General features: G+C 37.0%; 1 protein-coding gene and 1 long non-coding RNA gene across 6 annotated transcripts; one reads left to right on the top strand and one right to left on the bottom strand.

Moving 5' to 3' along the window:
* LOC109948459 lies at positions 1,534–4,796 on the bottom strand. 4 transcript variants are annotated; one of them, XR_002271086.1, is made up of 5 exons: positions 4,420–4,796; positions 4,065–4,209; positions 3,184–3,741; positions 2,735–3,078; positions 1,534–1,773 (listed from the first exon to the last, which is right to left on the bottom strand). It is a non-coding gene; the product is annotated as an uncharacterized LOC109948459 (long non-coding RNA). The 4 variants fall into 4 exon arrangements; XR_002271085.1 differs by having other exon boundaries at positions 2,735–3,741; positions 4,381–4,796; XR_002271087.1 differs by having other exon boundaries at positions 2,735–3,741; positions 4,416–4,796.
* Positions 15,090–23,185, top strand: LOC18780096 (DDT domain-containing protein DDB_G0282237). 2 transcript variants are annotated; one of them, XM_020561484.1, is made up of 11 exons: positions 15,090–15,515; positions 16,492–16,664; positions 16,938–17,110; positions 19,248–19,669; positions 19,745–19,796; positions 19,963–20,309; positions 20,500–20,936; positions 21,040–21,211; positions 21,294–21,455; positions 21,543–21,631; positions 22,717–23,185. In XM_020561484.1, exons 2-11 carry the CDS (start codon positions 16,552–16,554, stop codon positions 22,865–22,867), a joined length of 2,118 nt encoding a protein of 705 aa, XP_020417073.1. In that variant the 5' UTR covers positions 15,090–15,515; positions 16,492–16,551; the 3' UTR covers positions 22,868–23,185. The 2 variants fall into 2 exon arrangements, with proteins under 2 accessions (XP_020417073.1, XP_020417072.1); XM_020561483.1 differs by lacking the exon at positions 15,090–15,515 and adding an exon at positions 15,647–15,895 and having other exon boundaries at positions 19,745–19,820.

Genomic DNA, 23,293 nt, shown 5'->3' with positions numbered 1-23,293 from the left:
TAACTTGCATCACACTAATTCAACTTAAACATTAAGCACAACAAAATATACTCAATAAAAAAGGGAAAAACTTGAAATTAATATTAACTAAGAAATTGAATATTTATGATAAGGCTATATCGTAGCCCTAGCTAAGAAAATTAGTTCCTCATAATCATAATTGAAATCACAATGAAAAATAGCATGAGTTTAGAATAACCTAAGTGAGAGCTTCCTTTCTCCTCTTGTCGTCTTCTCTGTCTCCTTGATATTCTTCACGTTGATATCTCTCCTCCCCCTCCCCCCAACAACAATAAGGAACTATCCCTTAGATAGTCCAAGGGACAAAACTAATAAAATAACCTAACTAAAAATACCTAGCCGACTTGGACTCCAAGTCCTTCACCAAAAAGGAGACAATTCATATATAAAAATCAAACTAACAAAAAGGTAAGTCTTCCCACATCAACCCTTCACGCCCAGCCACTTGCATTTGGATTCCAATCCCAGCTTCCTTCTCCTTAGTTTGGCCTAACTATGTGTGCAAACTAAATAGGTCTCTATATGGCTTGAAACAAGCCCAAGGCCCTGGAATGATGAGATTTTTCAAGCTCTGCTTGCTTTGGGTTTTTATTATTCTCAGGCTGATACTTCTCTATTTATCAAGCATGGTTCTTCTCCAGTTTTTGTTCTCGTTTATGTTGATGACATCTTGGTCATTGGTTCTTCTCCTACTACTTGCCAACAAGTTATCACACAGTTAAGTGCTCAATTTCCTGTGAAAGAATTGGGTCCTCTACATTATTTTCTTGGTCTTCAAGTTACTTGATCTGCCTCTAGTCTCTTTCTTTCTCAAATGAAATATGCTTATGATCTGCTTAAGCATACTGATATGGATACCTCTTGGATGCCAAGACCTATGCAATACCTCTTGGCTCTTACAACAATATGCGAAAATTGACTTTTAGCTTCGGATAATATCCTTTGCTAAAGGTACCCAAGAACCGAAGTATTGGGAACCGATGCGTATGATATAGTCATACGCATCGGATATTATCCGTTGCTAAAGATTATTTACGACTTTGCTATTTACTTAATGGCCGATGCGTAAGTTGTTACCATGTGCAAAAAGAGGGTTAACCTCCGATGCCTAAACCTTTAATAGCATCAGGGAATATATCAACACTGATGCTAAATACTCATTATAGCATCAAGGGTTTTGATTATACTTAAGCATGTTTTGACTTACCACTTTAGAAAAGATGCCACTACTGTTGCAAATTATGGTTTGCGCATTCGTTTTTTGTGCTTATGCTGAAGTGAAAAGCCTACAAATAGTTTGACTTTCTACAAATATTATTGACCCTTTTGATTATAGGCTCCGGTTCCCATAGAGAGCTAATGTTGTTTTTAATTTTTAACTCCAGTTGTTATGGCAAAACTGATGTTGTTATACACAATAGACATCGTTGTTACTAATAAAGTGTAAGCAATTTCCATGTTTCACATCATATTTTACTTAGTTTTTGTCTCAAAATATAGTCATCTCATCCATTTCATATATATTGCCATGGCAACATCAAAACACACATTCCTATATATGTAAACTTATGAGTTCTGCCTGTAAACCAAAATCCATCCATCATCCATACATATATAAGCAAAATACTACCAAAACAAGAAGGAGAATGTTGAAACTCAAATCCACTCTAGCACATGACATGCCCATTCATCTCGAACCTCGTCCAATTCCATTTGGGTGTAAAATCCCTTCTTTTTCCCACTTCTCGCATACTGAAATTAAATGAAAGCGCATATAAGATTAAGAAAAACTATAAAATCATTTACAAGAAGCTATGCACAATCTTTAACAAGAAGCTAAAGAAAAACAAAAATACCATAAAAAAAAATACAGGGAATTCAACTTCAATTGTTAGAAGATTTCAGACAGCAACTTTTTATTTTTATTTTTTCTTGAATAGAAACAATTGCATTGATAATCAAGAGGACAAGCTGTCCTCGACTAAACAACAAGAGCAAATACTACTTAATTAAAAGCAAGAAACTAGAACCAAGAAGAAAACCACTGAAGCTACCCCTCTTAAAATTTGCTAGAAAAAACATCTAAGTAAACTTATCTTCAGACAGCAACTACGCCCAGGAAACAGAAACTATAAGAAAGAAATCATGCACATTCTACAGTAGATTGACCAATACAATAACGGTATATGAAAAATACTACAATAAGGTTTTATATTTAACATTCATCCAAACACAAGAAAAAGTCACCTCAATGCTAGAAACATTGCCAGAGCCGAAAAGAAGCAACATCAAACAAAGGAATAAAAAAAAATTTGGTCTTTCAGCTGAACCCAATCATCCAATCCATAACAAAGACTCAAACATGCTACAACAAAAGGACTAAGCCATCCATTTATGGATTCACATGTCCAGAGTGGGACAGTCGAAAATAAATTTGAACTTGTCAAGGATGGTCAAAATTCAAGTCCAATTGGCAATTTGGCTACACTTAATTTATCCTTATCTAAAGTTGCAATGATAAGCTAAATGCAGACAAACTCCTTTTGACTCACCATAAACAAAAATTGAAAGGGGAATGCAACTACTAGATGGACTATAGTTACAAAATACACTCCAAGAGGCTGGATTAATACATATAAAATAGCAAACACAATAAGAAAAGACCTTAGTTCCATAATCATATTAAGGAAATAACTAAAAAAGAACGACTTACGCGTTTACAATACGTTTCCACACATCATGAGGGTGACGAACCCCAAGAGGATCCATGATATACACATTGTCTCTCTCTTCGTCAATGATTGTAAGGATCCAATGACCCCTACATATTAATTGGAAATATATTAGTAATAGTCATAAATATATACTCTAAAAAACAAACCACTTTACTTAACCAGGATTGTATGGGATCAAAAAGATGCTGTCAATACTAGCTTGTTTCAAAGCTTTCACAATGTATTGAACCCTCCCTGCCTCATCCGGTGACATCGGATCATTTGTGGTATGACTTGGGTCCATAAATGCAATCATTCGTTCCCATTCTTTGTCTTTTACCAACTTATATAAATAGTTGTTAACCATTATCATAGAGTCAGTAAACTGAAACACATGATTAATATCCAAATATAAACATAAAATTATAAAACACAAAGTGACTATTACCTAATGTAAGCGGTTAGCTTGTCCTATTTCGTTCATTTGAACGAAGCTGATCACATCTTCTTTTAGGACGTATATCATCTTTTCTACCCCAAATATGTCCTCATCAATATATGAAGCGAGAGTCTAACCTTGGGACATCAGTTTCTGTGCAAAGCCGTATAAAATCTTGCAAGACTTTGGTACTGTTTCCGGGATAGACTGAAACAATGACTTCACTAATTTTTCCTTTGTAGTTTTTCTTTTTCTACAATTATCACATATATATTAGGGATAATATGAAATAAAACAAGTTCAAAAGTAAGGTGGTTTACCACTATATCATCTATAAAAACTATAAGATCCTCTGGCCAAGCTACATGAGACCCAACAGCATCCTCAACAATATTCAATGCTCCTTTCACTGGTATCGGTAGTGGAGAAGCTCCATTTATGGCATAATTAACAGAGACTTTTATATTTCCCTCTCCTAAAGAAACATTATGAAGCAACTATTGAGGCACATTATGCCAGTTGCAAAATATTGTCCTTTGAGCCAAAAGCCAATTTGCAATCCTTACCCTAATACACATATAAAAGACATGTAAAAAAAAATAACAATCAAGCATACCCTATCCTTACTTATATCCTAGCCTTAAACTAAATTAAGCATATGCATATTATAAAACTAAATGAAATTGCATCACAATATTTCCCATAGTTGCCAACAAATAACCAAATTTTTTTTTTACCAACACTCAAAGACCAAACTAGAGTATTCAAATAGTTTTAAACAAAATGGTTTCCAAATAGAAATAGTAAAAGCATAAATGGAAGCGTACGAAACTCAGAACTCAAATACTGAGAAACAAATACAATCAAGATAGGAAGATGTTTTGTCTTACCTGTAGTTATCAAGATTCAGTACAGGCAGAGATAAGAGACTCCACCAAAGGCAGCTGCGTGAGCTCCAAAGGGAATGCAAAATTTGGACTTCAACTGACCTCCGGATAAGTTGTTGAAGGTTATTGTGGTTGCCTTACCCAGTCTCTGAAAGAAGGCAGCCATTTTCAGTAAACAATGTCAAGAAACCACAACCCTTAATAAATTGAAAAATAAGCTTCAAATTGCAACACGCAACAACATCTATAAAAAAATAATAGATCTCAGATGAAGAATAATCAAACCCTAAACTTAAAAATGATATTTATAACAAATTACCCAAATTTGGGCGTTTGATTAATTGATGAAATCACCTACTTTCGGTGATTCTAAGCAGCTTATACATGGATTCCGTCTGAGTGTGTTGGTTGAACTAAGTGTGTGGTTTTGTTGGTTCTAATTTTGGAGATGGTGATACAGATTGAGGACAAAGAAGATGACGGCAGAGATGGATGGAGAACAGAGAAGACATCGATGAAGAAGACAAATGCTGAAGGTGAGAGGGATGAAAGAGTGACTGTGACTGGGGGTATCGTGAGAGAGAAGAGAAGGAGTTTGAAGGTGAGAAGGATGAGGGCTCAGAGTGACTATCTATGACTAGGTATCACGAGAGAGAAGAGAGGGAAATTTTTTATGAGAGGGGGAATTTGAGATATTCACAAGGGACCGAAATTTTTTAGTGAAAAATCATTGTAGCAGTCAACTAGGCTTTTGGCGTCGAAGCTAAATGTGGCACTTAAATTTATTTTTCGCACAACCATTTTACGCATCAGTATATTTCTATCAATGGCATTGGTAGGAAAAACCAAAAATTTGTGATGATGCCTTTATATACTTTTAATCTTATTATTTATAAAACCGATGCCTAATATACTAACAGCATCGGTATTTCATTTCGCAGATGCCTATGTAGTGTTGCGTAAAGAGAAATTTGGCATGGTGAAAGTTGGATAATAATAGTTCTCTTATCATATCCTTCTTTCTATCGTTTCACAGTTGGTGCTTTGCAATACCTTACTTGGACCAAGCTTGATTTGGCTTTTGCAGTTAATTCTGTGTGTCATCACATGCATCAGTTAAGAGAATCTCATTTAGGAGCTGTTAAACGCAACCTTAGGTACCTCAAAGGTACTCTCAATCATGGTCTTTGGTTTCAACTTGGCCACACGACTCTTCATGCTTACACATATGCTAACTTGGCTGGTTGTCCCATTGATCGACGTTCAACCAGCGGATATTGTTTTCTTTGGTTCCAATTTGATTTGTTGGTCTGCCAAAAAGCAGCCTATAGTTTCTCGCAATAGCACTGAGGAAAAGTATCGTGGCTCTGCAATGGCTGTTGTAGAACTTCTTTACATTTCAAAATTGTTTAAAGATATTGGCTTCTTTCTTGGTGTTTCCCCAGTATTATGGTGTGACGAGTAGACAACTATGGCCTTAGCCTCTAACCAAATGTTTCAAGCTCGTACAAAGCACATAGAGGTTGATTATCATTTTATCAGGGAGCTTGTTCAATTTAGCTAGCTGAACCTTCAGTTTGTTTCCTTCTTCATATTAACTTGCTGACATTTTTACTAAAGCCTTATCCACAACTCATTTTTAGTTTCTTACTTCCAAGCTCTCAGTTTGGTGAGTCAACTTCAACTTGAGGGGGGGCTAAAAGTGGAGAAGCCACACAACTCACACGATCTAATCATGATCGGTTATCTAGGTAAGAGATTGTTAGTAGCTCTTAGTCAAACACGTGAGCTATTAGCAATTAGTTAGAATTAGTAAAGTTAATTAATAACTAATTTGTACAACTGGAGTTATAACAGCTCAAAGTTTAACTTTCTCCCTCTTGGATATGTATAAGACTCTATAAATAATTTTAACAATGAATGAAAATAGAATATTAAATTCTCTTCAAAACCTTGCATATGATGAGAGAGATAGATACATAGTTATATATAGATCTGGTGACATAAAAGAAGTATTCAAAGGCTAAGAGATGAAGAAACATCTTGGTGCTAGGCTACATTGCCTCACACCTTAAGTAACTGTCAACAGTTTTGCCATTTTAGGGTTTAGGCTACATTCCCTTTTTAGTTAATGAATGATGAAATTTCTAGTTTGATATTGTAGAAGTTGTAATAGGCCTATGTTTTTGAATTATGTCAAAAGGTTACATGTAATGTATAATTTTGATATATTATGCTTTGTAGAAACAAGACAAGTTACTCACAACATATCTATGTAAGAACTAATGGCAACTATGGTGCCATATTAATAGTATGGAATGACCAATATGCCCCTTTAAATGCTATATATGGTATAACATGATCATTTTGTTATCAGTAGAATTTTTATGTGAATTTTCAAAGAAAATGTTTGTTATAATGAGAGGTTTGGTGTTTCTTCCCATCTTCACAATACTATTAAATTGATAGGAATTGCCCCAAATTCCTAGAAATCCGGGACAAACCTGTGGGATTTCAATGTCGGGCCCACTTACTAAAAAGAGACGAGACTTTCTGCCGAAATTTCGATACGGTCTCAACTAAAAAATGGACATTCCCAAAAATTTTCAGCCTGTTGAAATACATTTAATAACAACAACCAGCAGTATACATAAGATAATATCATGCAATAAACATATTAGGCCTTCGGCCTTACATCCAACCCTAACATGCGTGACATTAGAGCAGTCTAAAGAGTTTCATATTACAAACGGAAATAAAGTTCAACACAAGAGAAACGAACAAAAGTTTATCCTACATAAGCTCGGGCTCAGATTCATGACTTGATACGGCCATTCAATTTCAAGACGATCTACTACTTGGGGGTGCAAAACAGAATAATTGTGAGTGGACAAAAACAAAGTATGTTATCCTTGAAATCAATATATAATAACCCCATCATTCAGAGTGACTTCACAAGTATCGATGATATGGGCTAAGTATCCCACACATCCCTTCTTGAGCAATCGCCTAGTCATTATGGCTGAGATTAGGCATGATGGGAAAACTTTACGCTCTCCACGGAAAGTGACTTCAGGTTGTCCCGGACTTCGAAGTACAACTTCCTTTTGGAAACAATCTGGGGATGCATGATGCTTCTCCAACCAATCCATTCTCAAGATGATATCGAAGTCGACCAAATCCAAGGGAATCAAATCGGCTTCCAACACTGCATCACCACTTGAACAAAACTACCCTTAAAGACCATGTCAGTAAAAAGGACATCCCTTGTAGGTAAAGAAATACTAATACTTCTAGCCATGGGTGCAGGTCTGATACTTGCATACGGTACGAAACTACGTGCAATAAATGAGTGTGTAGCCCTGGGATCTATTAGAACACTTGCAAAGTAACCAAACACAGGAATCATACCGGTAATGACATCGGGTGTGGCCTGCACCTCCTACTAAGTCATAGAGAATACACAAGCCTGAGTAGTAGAACGCCCAGGCAGACCCCTTTGGTGTCTATCACCCCTACCCCGAAAAGTAGACTACACTCCACTACTAGATGAAGGGCCTGCAGCTGATGATGAAGCACCACTCTAGCTCTTACTTTGACTCAACTATCCTGCCCCTGTTAGGCCCCAATTTCCTCTCTTATGGTAGCACTAAGAGAGAGAAGATAGCACTCACTCTTAAAGTGCTCCACCTGACTGCAGTAAAACCAACCAACACTGCCCCTCTGACTGGGACCACTATTCTGCCCAAGCTGTGGGGAATCCCTCCTAAAATATCCCACATGTCCACAGTTATGACAAGTTGAGCTAGTCTATCGAGAAGGATCCCTAACCGTACTGGCCATCGACTGCTACCCAGAATGCTGACTCGAAGTTGGCCTAAGCCCAGATATCCTACTACCAAAACTGGACCCATGCCCTCCAAACCATCCACTACCTGCTAAACTGGAGCTGGATCCATCCCTCTTTGATGGACCCTGACTTGGTCCACTAAAGCCAGATGCGTCCATGTGACGCCTAGCTGAACTCGCACTAAGCTTCTTTGCCACACTATTTCCTACTTGGGCCAGTGCCCTCATAATAGGATTAGTGGTGGCGGTGACCAATGCCCTGAACTTCTAGCCACAAACCCTCCTCAAAGCATCTGCACTTCTCTTATTCAGTGGGAATCAGTTCAGGAGCAAACCGAGATAGTTCATTGAACTTGTGCTCATATTCCAGCACGTACATTGACCCCTGTTTCAGATGAAGAAACTTGGACTTCTTCGCATTTCGGCACGAATGCTGGTCAAGTTGTTCGTAGAAGACACGCTGAAACTCCCCCCAAGTAACAGCAGTAGGATCAGCATACCCTTTACGGACAATCTTCCACTAGTGATAGGCATTTCCCTTCAGGATGAAGGTGGCCAACCGAACTCGATCGCCATTAGGGCACTACAAAACTTCAAACACTTTCTCAATGTCGGTGAGGCAATTCTCAGCTTCAGTAGGATCCGCAGTACCAAATAATTCATGAGCTCCCAACTCCTTGGCCCTTTTGATATCTACAACCTTAGTGTTATGCCTCCCTTGCAGAGCCATAGTCACAGTTCTGGTGAAATGATCCAGTATATGGCGCAAGTCGAGCTCATTCTCTTCAGCTTCCTCACCAACAGGTGAAGATGGTGGAGATGGAGGTGGTGGTAAAGATGGAGATGGTGGTGGAGGTTGAGGTGGTGCAGGTTCCCCCATCTCGGGAAAACAGGTTCTCATGTACCATGTCGATGGAGCATAGTTCTATATGAAAGAAAACAAGGGAGTCGTTAGTTCCAAGAATGCAACAGAGGTGTGAAAGTCAAAGAAAAATGAATCTAATGCTCTAATACTAAGTTGACAGGACCTGCCCCGAATTCCTTGAATTTCAGGATGAAACTTGTGGTATTTCTAACATCGTACTGATGCCAGGGCCACTTACTACAAAGAGACGAGACTTTCTGCCAAAATTTCGACAGAGTCTCCCCTGAAAAATGGACATTCCCAAAAAAATTTAACCTGTTAAAACACGGTTAATAACACCAACCAGCAGCATGCACAAGATAATATCACGCAATTAACATATTGGGTCTCTGGCCTTACATCCAACCCTAGCATGGCGACATCAGAGTAGTCTAAAGAGTTTCAGATTACAAAAGGAAATAACGTTCAACAGAACAGAAATGAACAAAAGTTTGTCCTACATAAGCTCGGGCTCAGAGTTCACGACTTGATACGGCCGTTCGATTTCAAGGCGATCTACTACCTAGGGGCGCAAAACAGAAAACTTGTGAGTGGACAAAAACAAAGGATGTTATCCTTGAAGTCAACATATGATAACCCTACCGTTTAGAAAACGATGCTGAAAATGACATGCATTCAAAATCGACGTATCTATTTATATATATAGTTAAGTCAAACCAATGTGAAATCCATAATTCGTAATAGTATACTCTCACCAACACCATTCCAAAATCTTTCCCAACAACTATCTCGAAACGCGTGCCCGTTTGCACGACCAACGAGGAAGTATCCTCACCGATAAACAAGAATGAAAGGATAGGTATATATATAATATATATCTGCATATATATAAGTATGACCACTACCAAACTTGTACTCGGGAGACAATCCAACCGAGTGATTGTTTGACTAGTCCACATGGAAGACTCCTTAATTAATCATGTGGCTAGGGAACGAGCCATCCAACTGGAGACTGAGCTCACCAACACATACAGCAGAATCCTTAATACTCGTACGCCTGTGACAAGTCCTACGAGCACAGACTAACCCCGCTAAGGGGCTACGAAACACCCCGTCAAGGGTGCTCGAGTTCTGACATATACAAGTATCACAAAGTTCCAAGTATCCAATTCTAGTGTTTCAAATTCGGGGAGGTACATAGGGTAGTGCTTATAGCACTTCAAACTGACATAAACTATAATCCACTCTCTTTCCATAAACTCATTACTAGCAAACCCACATACCCCACACATAACCAAGCATAAATATTCATTCTCGAAAAATAGCACTTATCCATTCCATAATAATCACAATCCGAAATTATTCAAATATACTTCAGACATATCCAAGTATCACAAAGTTCCAAGTATCCAATTCTAGTGTTTCAAATCCGGGGAGTTACATAGGGTAGTGCTTATAGCACTTCAAACTGACATAAACTATAATCCACTCTCTTTCCACAAACTCATTACTAGCAAACCCACATACCCCACACATTACCAAGCATAAATATTCATTCTCGAAAAATAGCACTTATCCATTCCATAATAATCACAATCCAAAATTATTCAAATATACTTCATTTACTTTCATAAAAATATTTCATTCATTATTTAACTAAATAATAACTCAATAATCAAGAAATCATTATGCATATTTTTCCCATCCTTGAAAATAATGATTATAGTTTAAAACAAAGTCCACTCATAGATAGTCAAACGCTGTCTGACCCTAAATGGGTCCTGCCTACTGGGTACGCTAAGTTGGAGTACCTATTTAAAAATACAAGGGGGAGATTTGAAGGGAATATTGTGGAAATGGTGTTGTGTAGAGATTTCTAAAAACTCTAAAACCAAACTTTGTGAGTATAAATCACCTAGCAAGCTATATCTAATATGAAATCAAAGTAAGAGCGAAAGCATTAAATAAACTAGGGATTCATGCAAGTCTCATTTGGTCTCAATCTTTATAAGTCTATGAAAGTGTGCGCCAAAGACTCTAAATCCTATTTGAGAGAAAGAAAAGATGTTCATACCCTTGGAGCAAATCTTGAAACCAAGAATGGTGTTCAAGTAGAGGGAGTGGTCCCTTTGTTGTTGGCTCTCCCTTTGATGTTGATTCTCTACCTTGTAGCTTTCCAAATAGGTACAAAGATATGCACCTCCCCAAAGCTATTCACCAAAAATTGAATGGGATGAGAGAATGAGACAACAAGTGAAGAGTGGTGCTAGCACCCTCACTTGATGTGATAGATTGAAGGGGTTAGGGGGAGAGAGCTTGATGTTTTCTCTCTTCCAATTTCACCAACTTGAAAAGGATGATAAGATTCCATAGCTACACACTTATAGGATCAAAAATGTCACAAGAGTGACAAAATTGCCCCCAAACCCTAGTGTAGCCACATCGCCCCTATGTGTGGCATCTTTTGCTATCTTTGTCCAACACATTAATCCTATAATGTGTCACATATGTGCCTAAGTTGATGTGGCCAACTCCCTTTTGAATTTTCAAGTCATATGGAACCTTTAATTAAAGTTTCATAACTTTAATTGAATAATTAAATTAATCTAATCAATTTAATTACTCTAGTGACTTGACTAATTCAATCGCTCACTTGTCTAACAAGTGTTGGTCCCGGTCATCCTTAATTGACCGTGTCAAGTGTCGGGTCAATTGTTTGACCTTTGACCTTTGAATTTTGACTTTGACCTTTGACTTTCACATTGACTTTGACCAAGTCACAAAATCACTCATTCTCTTCATAATTTTTCAATTGATTCCTTTTCGGTGTGCGATCTTATAGGTTCTAATTAGTAAGGCAGTTGGTATGAATGATTCACTCTGAGTCAAGTGTGAATTGTATCCCTCCACACAATTCTCCCTATTGGCGAAGGTTAATTATAATTAGTCTTTACAGGGCTTCCACAGGCGATGAGTGACACCTAGCAATATGTCATGGCTACCCAATCTAAAAAGAATTCATTTAGAGAATCTAGTCAGTTTGTGATTACAATGCAATTCGATCCTTTTCTAATTCAATACTCTATGTCATATTCTCGGGATATAGTAAACTTGTGTCAAAATTCCTAAAATGACATCTCTAGATTATATGATTCAATTTGATGAAATTGCAAATGTTCTTGTTTCAATTTCCATCCAATACTTTGGCCAAAGATTCACGAATCATATCTTTAGAGTATTCTCTCTTCTTGCTAAGAGCAGAGATTCCTTGTTGTACATTCACCTCTCTCTGCATACACATTGAGAATCCTGAGGAACACCTTTAAGTCACATCATTTTGATACGACCATATAGTGTTTTCAAAGAGAAACAACATATACACAAGACAACTGTGATGTCGCATTATCACAACTTAGAATTCTGTTTGACACTTGTGAGTAAAACTTCCATACAAGAATTCTAGAGTTGATCGCGTTGAGTGAACTCCATCTTCTATAGAGCACCTACACAGCTGTCTCAGTGTCTCTACACGAATGACTTGAGACTAGTCATTCTCCCAATTGAGCAGACATAATGTGTAACAGTCTTTGCGGGTCACCATTGTCCAATTGGTAATCCTATGACCAGGAACATTTTAGGATACGATATTTATATGTATGGAAAGGTCTTATGCATCTAACTTCTTTAGACCACTTTCCATTTATCTTAATCCATGGACTTGTTACTTTGTGTACGTTATGTATCTAAAGCAACGTTCTAGCCCCTTTGATTATTATATATTATTTTTTTTAGAATTATCCATTTTATATTGGCTTCTAGGGCATATATCTAACAAGATTAACTTAAATTACTTCGAACGAGAACTTTAAAATAAAATCCTAGTTTTTCCAGGATTTAAGTGTGTGTACGACGAAAGAGAAGTTTCTAAGGTCCAACTACGTGTTCTGGATGATGAAATAGCCTCAGAAGACGCTCGGTCAACCGAGTGGTCAAACTTTTCAAATTTGGTCAACCGAGCCCACAAGGCCCATGACCTCCGATTTTGGATCTGAAAGTTCCTATGGGTTCAACAAGATTTATTATACATGTCCTACAAGTTTGGTCCAAATCGAATGGCCAGATTGCTCGTGATCGCAAGATCGGACGGTTACTGTTTAACCTAATCTTTGAATCATTGAATCGAAGCATCCAAGACTCCGATTCACGATCCGCAAATTACTACACGATCCTAAAGATGCCTAGATCAACATATTTGAAATTGGAGTCGATCCAACTGTCCGAACATATCGAACTCGGATAACGCCTAATATGCATAATCTAATCGACAGTCAAACAGTAACCAAATTCAAATCCGAGTATATCGTCGTGCTCGGACGACATGAGTATCATTTTAGGACCAAATAGGTCACCCAAACAGTGCCCAGGTGCCGACAGAGTGTGGGTGTCTTAAGAAATTCCGGCAACTGAAAAATTCTTGAAACACCTATACCTATGTGATTAGGACAACGAGTGGAGCAAATTTTGTTCTTGGACCATGGCCAAAAAGTGACCAGAATTGCCTAAAACACGAAACGAAAAAATGCCAAACTTTGAGTTACAAATCGAGTTTTCAAAATTCAAAAATCGATCCTAATCAACCAACCATCAACTAGAACATGTTGAGAGGGTGAGAAAACATACATAGATCGACGAAAATGGTGGCTGAAATAGCCAGAACGAGTGATGAAGGTTTTGGGTAAAAATCAACCAAACCTTACGATTTTCCTACTGCGGCGGTGGCGGAGATGGGGTGGGATGGAGAGGGGAGGTCACGGTGGTTCTTTTGGTACCAACCTTGAGGCCGGTGGTGGTCGGGAGAGAATGGTGGCCGACCAAAAACCAGTTGGCTGAACAGTGACGCGGGGAGGGGGGAATGCGCTGTGTCGCGCGAGAGGAGAGAGGAAGAGAGAGAGAGAGAGAGAGAGAGAGAGAGAGAGAGAATTTTAAAAACCATCTTCGAAATATTTACGATTGTGCCACTAGGTTTCCGTTGATCGTAACTTCTTCGTTTCAACTCCGATTTAAGCCCACTACGTGTCTACAATCTCGTATAGATGCGAACTATGTTATAATGCCATTCAATTCTTCAAAATCCTATCGGATTAAAAAGTGACCAAAATAACCCTATCTTTGAGGGCAAAATTGTAATTTCCTAATTAAATAATTAAATAAATTTAATAAGTGATTAAACATGGATCGGGATGTTGCATGAATGGCTTTGAAACTTTGTTAATATGAATGCTTTGAAAGAAATACCTTCCTCGTATTCTTTTTTCACTTGGCAAAATAACTAGACGTACGAGTCTCGAATTTGGGCAATCGAGCCTTCTAACATATCTATGCCCATGCTAGTGTCGAAGTTTTGCCTATTGAAAATTTAGATCATAGTACGTTAGTTTTTTATACTGAAACCGTAGATATTGAATTGTATAAGGAACTTGAAGAGATTGAAACTGGGAAATATTAGTTTATTTGAATGTTCTTTATGCTTCTTATAATGTTATTTTTATTATAAATCGTTTCTCTTTATGCTCATTATAATGTTCTTTATAAATACTAAATTTTTGTTGTTTTATATGTAGATGGCCTTAATTTTCAGGACGTCTCTTTACCTCAAGCATAATCACAATCGGATCCTTCAAATCCATTCTCGGCCACTTGGTTTTTCTGTGTTTTGGGTTGTTACTTTATTAAATTTGCGTTGCTTTTTTTTTTTTTTGGGTTGTAACTTTTTGCTTGCTTTTGGATTGTAACGTTTTTTGCTTGGGGTTTGAATTTGGTTTTGGATCGTAACTTGTAACTTTATTTGCTTTTGTGTTGTAACTTTATTTTATATTCTTGGTTGGTTAACTTATATGCTTGGTCAAATGAATGGAATTTGAATGCCAAAATTTGAGGCACTAATGCAATTTTTTATAAACAGGATTTTTGTTTCATGTGCAAAGTTCAAATTGAATTCCTATGAAGTTATTTCGTTCTTTAAAGTTTAATGCTGGGGGTTCAAAAGGCTTAAAAATAGACCTGGAAAAACTTTGGAATAGAATTTAATGTTTGGCCCAAAACAACCCAAATAAAAAGACCCAAAATTTACAGTTTTTAGCCAATGAGGGTTAGTTGAGTTGGTAAGGATCGTTCTCTTTGCTATTCAGGCCTAAGTTTGAGTCTCACTACTAACAATTCCTCTTGGTGGGTAATCTGTAAAAATCAAAAAATGGACTAAGACCCCCTTTGTAAGTCATCAAAGAGACCTTGGTATACTCTGGTCTTGGAATGGGGTAGCCTCCCCTCCCGTAAACTTTTGTTTACCAATTTTTTTTAAAAAATTTAATACAGTTTTTGGCCCAAAACGACCTAATTCAATGACTATCGTTTTTTTTTACACCGACCGCTTCATCGGTCCGACCGATCCACGGGCCAGAACCGATCGCAAATATGTACTACAGCCGGTGGTCTGTCGGTTTGCGATTGGCTGAAAAAATCTCGATTCCCGAATCGAGTCCACCCTAAATACACGCATTTACCCTCTCACAAAAAGAAAAGAAAAAAAAAAACACGCATTAACACATTACAAAATGAGAGCAATATAAGGAAAAAATAAAAAATAAAAGAACACGAGGCAATACAAACGAGAACCGCCCTCTTCCCTCTCTCGCCTCCTCTCATTTTTCGCTTCGTACATTCAGTCAGTCAAGTTCTCCATTGTAAGATTCAAACTCTCTCTCTCTCTTTCTGCCTCTCTTTCTCTCTCTAACTCCCTTAGAGTCACGCACGCACACCGCGAACACGCTCACACTCGCTTTGCTTGAATTGATTACTGTGGCTGTTTTCTTAGAGTTTTACTTGTGGCGGGAACTCACTTTTGGCGACATTGACGGCGATTTGGTTTCTTTTACGGCATTCTTTTGATTTTTTTCCCTTCATCTCCAAACGCCTATTGGGCCCCAATGCTATTGTCTGATTGTTATGGAAATGTGAAACGCATGCGGTTTTGATTGTGCCTCGAAAACGCGGCGTTCTTGAATCTAGGGTTTCTGTTGTTTGACTATCGCGACTGGGTCTCTTTTTCCTGTTCGAATATTGGGTATGAAATTGTTACTTTTATTTGTTTTTGAAAAATCGGTGAAAAAACCTTTCTGGTGAACGTCTTAGCGGTGAATGAACTATAAGTTTTTTTTTTTTTTTATTTTTCTCCTTGGTTTTTGTAGTTTTTCTACGCTGCCATGCATTTCAAATCAATGCTGATAAGATCCTTACTGAAGCTGTTCATTGTTGGGTTTCATTGAATGGATGTGTTTTGGTGTTATTTTCATTGTTTTTACTCTATTCTTACAACTAATGCTAATATTTTCTTTAATGAGATATGAATCTGATTAAGAAGACTCTTGTCTTGATTCTAAATGGTGTTTTGCTTTTTGTTATGGGGTGTGTGTGCTTGGGATTTTGGTGTACTGCTTCTTTTTCTATTTTCCTTGAGCTAGAGTCTCTGGAAATCAAGGAAATCGAAGTGAAAATGGAAATGTCAAGGCCTATGTTATAAGTTGTTTTAGTGTCTCTTGAAGTGAAATGTTTTTTAAACCCAACTGGCTCATGCATTGTATAAGCCTCAGCTAAGTGGGTTTCTTATCTTACTTCCAATAACTCTTACATTATTTATGTGGCTATTTTTTATCTTTTCAGGAACTTAATTCATATGCAGGTTTGCGTCCCTTATAATTGCATCTGCACATAGTTATAAGGATGCCTCTATTCAAAAGAAAGACTTTTCCTTTGGCTGAACTTCCTAATGATTTGGAACCTCATGAGCTTGTATACCAAGTTCGATTTACAGAGGAGATATTTCGGGGCTACGAGTATCCTTTCTTTAGTCTTGAAAGTTTGTGGCTTTTTTGTTTAGTTTTCTTTCTTCTGTTTTTTGTTTTTTGTTTTTTGTTTGGTGTGTGGATCTTTCTGAGTTTTAGTACTTTGTGTGTGGTTTCTGAGGCAATTGAAGAAGAGGTTATGAAAATTAACGTTGATCTGCTTGCCTTTTGTCTTTAGCTACCTAAACGATTGCAAAAAACTTAAGCTTTTCAAATTCTCCTGCATGGTCAAAATTTTTGTCTGTCAGACTTGACATGGATCAGTGAATATTTGAACCGGATAAATTTATATCGCCAGAGAGTTTGGATGTGTAAAGTCTCTGGAAAGACTAACTTGACCTATGAAGAGGCTTTGCTGTCAGAAGAGCGGGCTACTGAGAAGGTTCATCAGTTCCCGAAAGAGCTAATGGAACCTGCCCTGCAGATTATTCAATACAGTAAGAACTCACCACTGTGATCAATGAACAATTACGTTGAAATTTTTTTTTCCTCATTTAACCATTTTTCACCATTCAATAGTTTCAGATCATTTTTAACGGAGGTTAGTAATGTAGATCATCACAGGATAATTGTCTTTTTGTTCTCTAATTGATTACATCCGTGGTGACATTAAACGAATAAGCATGTCTGTTTGTAGATTAGTTTCTGTTTGTGACGTGGAGGAAACTCTTGTGGTAGGTGCCCATTCTAACATAAATAACTCCTGTCATAAGATTATTACATGATCTTGGTCCTGCATCTTGTAGTTGAAAGTATTTGGTGGTGCATGCCTGACAATAGTTTTCTTTTTGTGCTTTGAGAATCTGGCCAAATGGTTTAGTTGTTAGATTTGTCTTGTCAGATGTTGATCACGAATATGAGGTGGAAATGGCTTTCTGTTTTCAATAAAAGTTCAGTACTTGTTTCACATTAATACGGCAATAAACATGCTGTAGTGTTCTAGAGTTGTGCTGGAAAATATTTTCTTTTATTTTGATTGATCTCTTATTGCCACCTTGTTAGGGACTATTATGGTGTGGTGTGAGGGAATTACTTTTCACTCTTTGGCTACTTGAGATATGATATGAATATCACTTTGTATTCCGTATTTGAAATGCATTGACTTTGTTTCGTTGATTTATTAAATGTGCCATAATTTATCCACTTTGATGTTCCTCTAAATTTGTTTTTGCAATGTGGATTTTAGCGAACAAATATTCCTTTTTTTTAAAGTATGGACTGATATGTCTCATTCAGATAGTCAGAATTTTCAGCTATTTTGTTTATTTATGTTGAAATCACAAATTGTCTACATGTTTGGAAAAGCACACATTTTGAGATTGCCTATTTCTATGTTAGAGACTTACCCGGATCCGATCATCTTGTGTGACCTTCTTGCATACTTCATGTCCTATCTTAAGATAGCCAAGCTGAGCTGTTTATTTATTTATTTATATTATAATTTTTTCAAATTTTTAATTATTTTTAAAATACAAGCGATAGTCTAAACTACGAGCTTAGATAACAACGGGGCAGTTTTGAGCTTAGATAACAAGACATTTTCCTTAGGAGGGGTGTGATTGATATGGGGAAGTAGAACCGCCTAATAAGTACGAATATTGTGTAGAGATCAGAAAACAGGAAGAGGGTTAGCTATTAGAAATTTATAAAAAATGAATGAAGTGTTGTTAGGTAAGTTGTTAATGGTGTTTCTTTCAAGAGCATGACTCCTTATGCTGTTTTGTCCCCTGAATTGTTTTGTTTTGTGTAATGAATGTATGTTCATATAAAATAATTGTCATTGGCTATATGCTTAGAGTTACCTTTCTTTTTATAAAGTGTCTAAATTTGTGGTGGATGATGGGTATAAAATTCGGTTTTGGAAAGACATTTGGTATGACAATTCATCTTTTCATTCTGTCTGATTATTGGAAGTAAGTCACGCTGTGAATTTCATCTTATATAGCTTTGGTTAGTTAGTTCATGATTTCAAAAAACAGATCCCATTTTCCTGGATAATTTTATTTCATGAGGTCTGTTTTCCTATCTTGCTTTTCTTTGATTTTCTTGCATCTTTTTTCGGTTTTGTACCTGATCAATTCTTTAATTTATCTGAAAGTGAGAACAAATGTAGAGAAAAGGGGAAATAAACAAAAGTGGATTGATGAAATTGATTTTTTCTGATTCTGTTGCTTTCCAATTTATTTTTAATCTGGTACCCCCTTTTTCCACTTCCAAGTATGTAAACATGACGGACATGTCCCTGTTTAATGAAGCAGAGGAATTTTATATGATTTTTGGGTTGAGGATTTGAAGGATATCCTGCGTTTGTCTCTCATGTCTTACTTCTGTTAATGTTAAATTTAGGTTTATAGGGTAATGTATGGACCTTGATGCACATGGAATAATTGGGACAATCCAAATGTAAACGCAGGCGTTGCATGTGAATATATCGTGCATGATTTGGACATTTGGATGCTGATGAAGGAATACCTGATAAGCTAGACATTCTTATGATCATCTCGAGCTGCTATTGCTATGTAATTGCAACGTTTATGCAGTTCTGTACAACTCATAAACATTTTGTCCTGGCAGGTATGCTTTCATTGAAAGACCTTTCTGACATGGTAGCTGAGAAGTTGCAGGAACGGTTATATGTGGGTGCTGAAATATATGGAAGGAAGGATGATGATATGTATCCATGCATAGTATCGAAGATTATTGAAGATGATGTTGGAAAAATTGAATATGAGGTAGCTTGGCTCGACAAAAATAAAGAAGTTATAGAAACTTCGGTAATAAATAGGGAAGATGTGATACAAAAGAAGCTGCCATTTAGTAGAAAATTTTTGAAGTCTTTTATTCGGGAATCTACATACCGTAGTGCTCCTTGGGTGCTTCATGATAAACTTGCACAAAGTTATGGAATATCAAAAAATGTTCCAGAGAACTTAAGAAGCAAAGTTTCTTTCAAGGATGGATTACTAGTCTGCAATAAGAGAAGGAAAAATGGGGAGGTATAAATTCAATTTGCTTGTTCATTGATGAAATGATGACATTATCTGCCTGACTTATATTTTTACCATATCCAGGAAGCAAAACATGACCTTGAAAATTTTAAAAGGAAAAAAGTTGACGGTTCAGGTACGGAAAGTAACATTGTGGAAGGTACAGTGTAAAGATGTAAATCTTTACTTGGTACTTCTTGTTAGTGGTGGATATCCCTGTACATGGGCATTCTCTTTAAAGGTTTGCTTGGTTGGAACTCTAGTAAATTTCACGTTTCTATTATTGTATCTTGAATTTGCAGAAGGTGATGAACCAGTGGAAGAACCTATCAAATATCCAATTGATGACCTGTTAGTGCAGCCAGATGCAGATGATCCAGTTTTCACAGATCGCCCTTCTCCATCAAGGGACTTCAATGTTCCAATGGAATGTGTTGGTGATCTTTTAATGGTTTGGGATTTTTGTTCTTCTTTTGGTAGGCTGTTGCACTTATGGCCATTCTCTCTTGAAGATTTTGAAAATGCTATCTGCCACAAGAAGGGCAATTTGGTTCTTCTTGTGGAAACTCATTCGGCTCTTCTTCGGTTGCTCATAAAAGACAATGGTGAATATTTTTCAGCTGTGCGGGAAAGAAATCGAAAATTAAAGGTTAATCACTCACTTGCAATCTATTATTTAAGCGTCTATGTTTGTCCTATGAATATCTATGTCAATACAAATTCTTGTCTATCTTTCCTCTTTTTTTCATAGCCCATGTATTGTTTGGTGTTAATGCACTTCTGAAGTTATCACTTTTTCTTCTGTTTTTGTTTTCTTGTTTGTTTTCTTTTCTTTTCAGATTACCCTAATCACTTGGACAGAGTTTTTGTGCGATTTTTTAGAAATGATCAACATTCCTGAATTATGTGCTTACGTAGCAACTATCAAGCGGGGGCACTATGGCCTTTTAGATGCTCATGCTAAATTGGGAATCTTCCAAGAATTGGTTAATCATGCACTTGAAACAAATATTGTTAGGGAAAAATTGGATAAGTTTGTTGAGCAGAGGCAGGCTCTTGGAGCCACAAGAAGGGAGGAAGCATTGGAGGAAGCCAGAAAGAAAAGAAAAGAGAAAGAACGTTTGAGGGCAGAGTCTGATGTCGATCAAGTAATGGATTTGGAGAGTAAAGGAAGTGCATCTGAAAATGGTAATCATATAAGACAGAATGGAGACATAGTAAAGAAAAGAAATGGTGAGATCCGATCATCTAGACAGGATAGTGCATCGGAAAAAAGGTCTTGATTCTATTATCCATTATCCTTGATATATGTGTGTGTATATATATCATAATGATTTTCTGTTGGGTTCAAGTTCAACAATGTCTTTCATTTCTAATAGTGGGAGCAAGCAAGTGGACGCTGCACCAAAGAAAATGGCCAGGAAACAGAAAGTGGAAGTGAAAGTCCCAACAGCCAATGGCAATGGGAAGGATTTATCTGAGAAGGAAGCACTGGAACGGTCAAGGGATGATAGAAAGGAAGTCGTCGGACAGAGCAGCAAAGAACGAAGGGTTTGATCTGTCTCCTTATTAAGTTCTTTTCTGTGTCTCTGTGTTTTTGTTTCCTACCTTTTTAAGACGCTGCTTACAACAGAGGGAGTATTATGAACGGGAGATCGAGAAGCGGTTTATACGTACCAATTCCTTAGGTAAAGACAGAAATCATAACAGATATTGGTGGTTCCAGCGTGATGGCAGAATATTTGTTGAGAGTTCTGACTCCAAGCAGTGGGGGTATTACAGTAGCAAGGAAGAGGTATTGAGCTGCTTATCTCATCATACTCGGTTGTCTTTATTTTATTATTTATTGTTAATTTACTTCTGCCTTGACATTTTTGTACAGCTCTATCTGTTGACCGGCTCACTAAATTGCAAGGGTGAGAGGGAGAGGGCACTTAAAAAGCAGCTGGAAAAATTTATTAGCAGAATATGGTTAGTCCTTGATTCCCTCTTGCAATTGATTATCCTGACACAAACAGCTAATTTTATTTCCTCTCTTCTTGGCAAAACCTTGAGATGTAAGGCCAGCATGTTAGCATGCGCACGCAGGGGTTGCCCTTCCCACATATTTTAAAATGAAATGTTCAATATAGTTTTAATAACAATTATTACTAAAGCATACTCACATTCTTTATTGTTCTCATCTTTTATTCTCTCTCTCTCTCTTCAACTCCTCTTTCCTTTTCATTAAGCTGAAATGTTATACTACAGAGTGCAATACCCTGAATTTTTTTTTATCCATTAATTTTTTTTGGTGGTGATTCTATTGACTTGAAATTGATTTTGGAGGATTCTTATGATATATGTTTCTAATTAAATTAGGATTCTGAAGAATTTTTTTTGTTTGAATATATAAATTAAATAAACTACATTGTCTGAGGTGCCCCTCCTAGCTTAAAACCTTGTCTCCGCCCCTCTCTGCATGCCAGTTTGTGCATGCTGGATAGATGTTAGGCAGAGTCAAATTTTTATTTAAGATTGACGACATAAAGCTTAAATTGATAAGCTGGAACAGCTTATGATTGGAGCCACACGTTTTTTTTTATCACATGTGGTGAGGCTCTTGAGATATATGAGTTGGGGTAAAGGAGAGAATACCTTTCTACTATTAATTCAAATGGATTTTATAAGATGGTTTGTTGAATGCTCAATTGGTTGGCAGTTGGCACTGGTCATGATGAAACATTTGTTATTGTCTTATACTGTTATACATAAAACAGATTCCTGCTCGAATTGATTGGTTCTACTCCACTGGCAAAATATAGTTTAAATTTTGTGTCGTTTTTATCATTAATTTTATTGTCTCTTTTTTCATTAGATTGAAATAGTTTGATAGTTCAGTAGAAGCATTTCAACATCTATATTTTGTTTATCTAGGGAACTATATTGGCACTCCACAAAAAAGTCATCTGCACAACTTTGTAAACACATAAGGCATGAGTGCAAGGTCTTTTTTGGAGTGCCAATAACAGTTTCCTTTATCTAAACAATATTGGTTCCCGAATACATTTTTTCAGCCTGGAAATCGAAAAGAGATCAAAGGACTTAGCTCAAAGGGTTGCATTGGAGGAGGCAGTGCTCCGAAGATCTTCTCGCGTACGAGCTCCACCAAGGAAAAATCCTGCCAATGCTTTCCTTGAGTATGTTAACAAGTGGAAGGAAGACTAACTAAGCTTCCACAGTCCACTACATTTAACTTGCATTAGGACAAAAGGAGACTAGGAATTTTTTGTTGGAGTCCATTGCATTCTTGTGATCGCTTTTGTGGGCATCTCTGGAGTGTTGAGGGCCAAGGAAGTGGTGACAGAAAAGTAGGAGAGGAATAGGGATGGAGCAGTTTTTTGTTGTTAATATATCAATTTTTTCTTATCCATTCCTCTACCAGTCCAGTAGACAGACTTGTATTTGTGCTTGACACTCAATTGCTATAAATGACCTTGCTTGACATTTTCTCACAAAAAATTGAGGCAAAAGGTTATGAGATTATGATCATTTTTTGTTTAAAGTGCCAAATAAGATATTGGTTTTGCCCGTTTGGATACTCTTTTGGCACCAACAAACGTAATTTTCTTATTTAGTATAAGAAACAGGGAG

This window comes from Prunus persica, chromosome G4 (genome assembly GCF_000346465.2).
Source record: "Prunus persica cultivar Lovell chromosome G4, Prunus_persica_NCBIv2, whole genome shotgun sequence".
In the NCBI taxonomy this organism is placed as follows: Eukaryota; Viridiplantae; Streptophyta; class Magnoliopsida; order Rosales; family Rosaceae; genus Prunus; species Prunus persica.
Note: the sequence above shows the minus strand (reverse complement) of the source record. Positions and strands in the feature narration are given on the sequence as shown.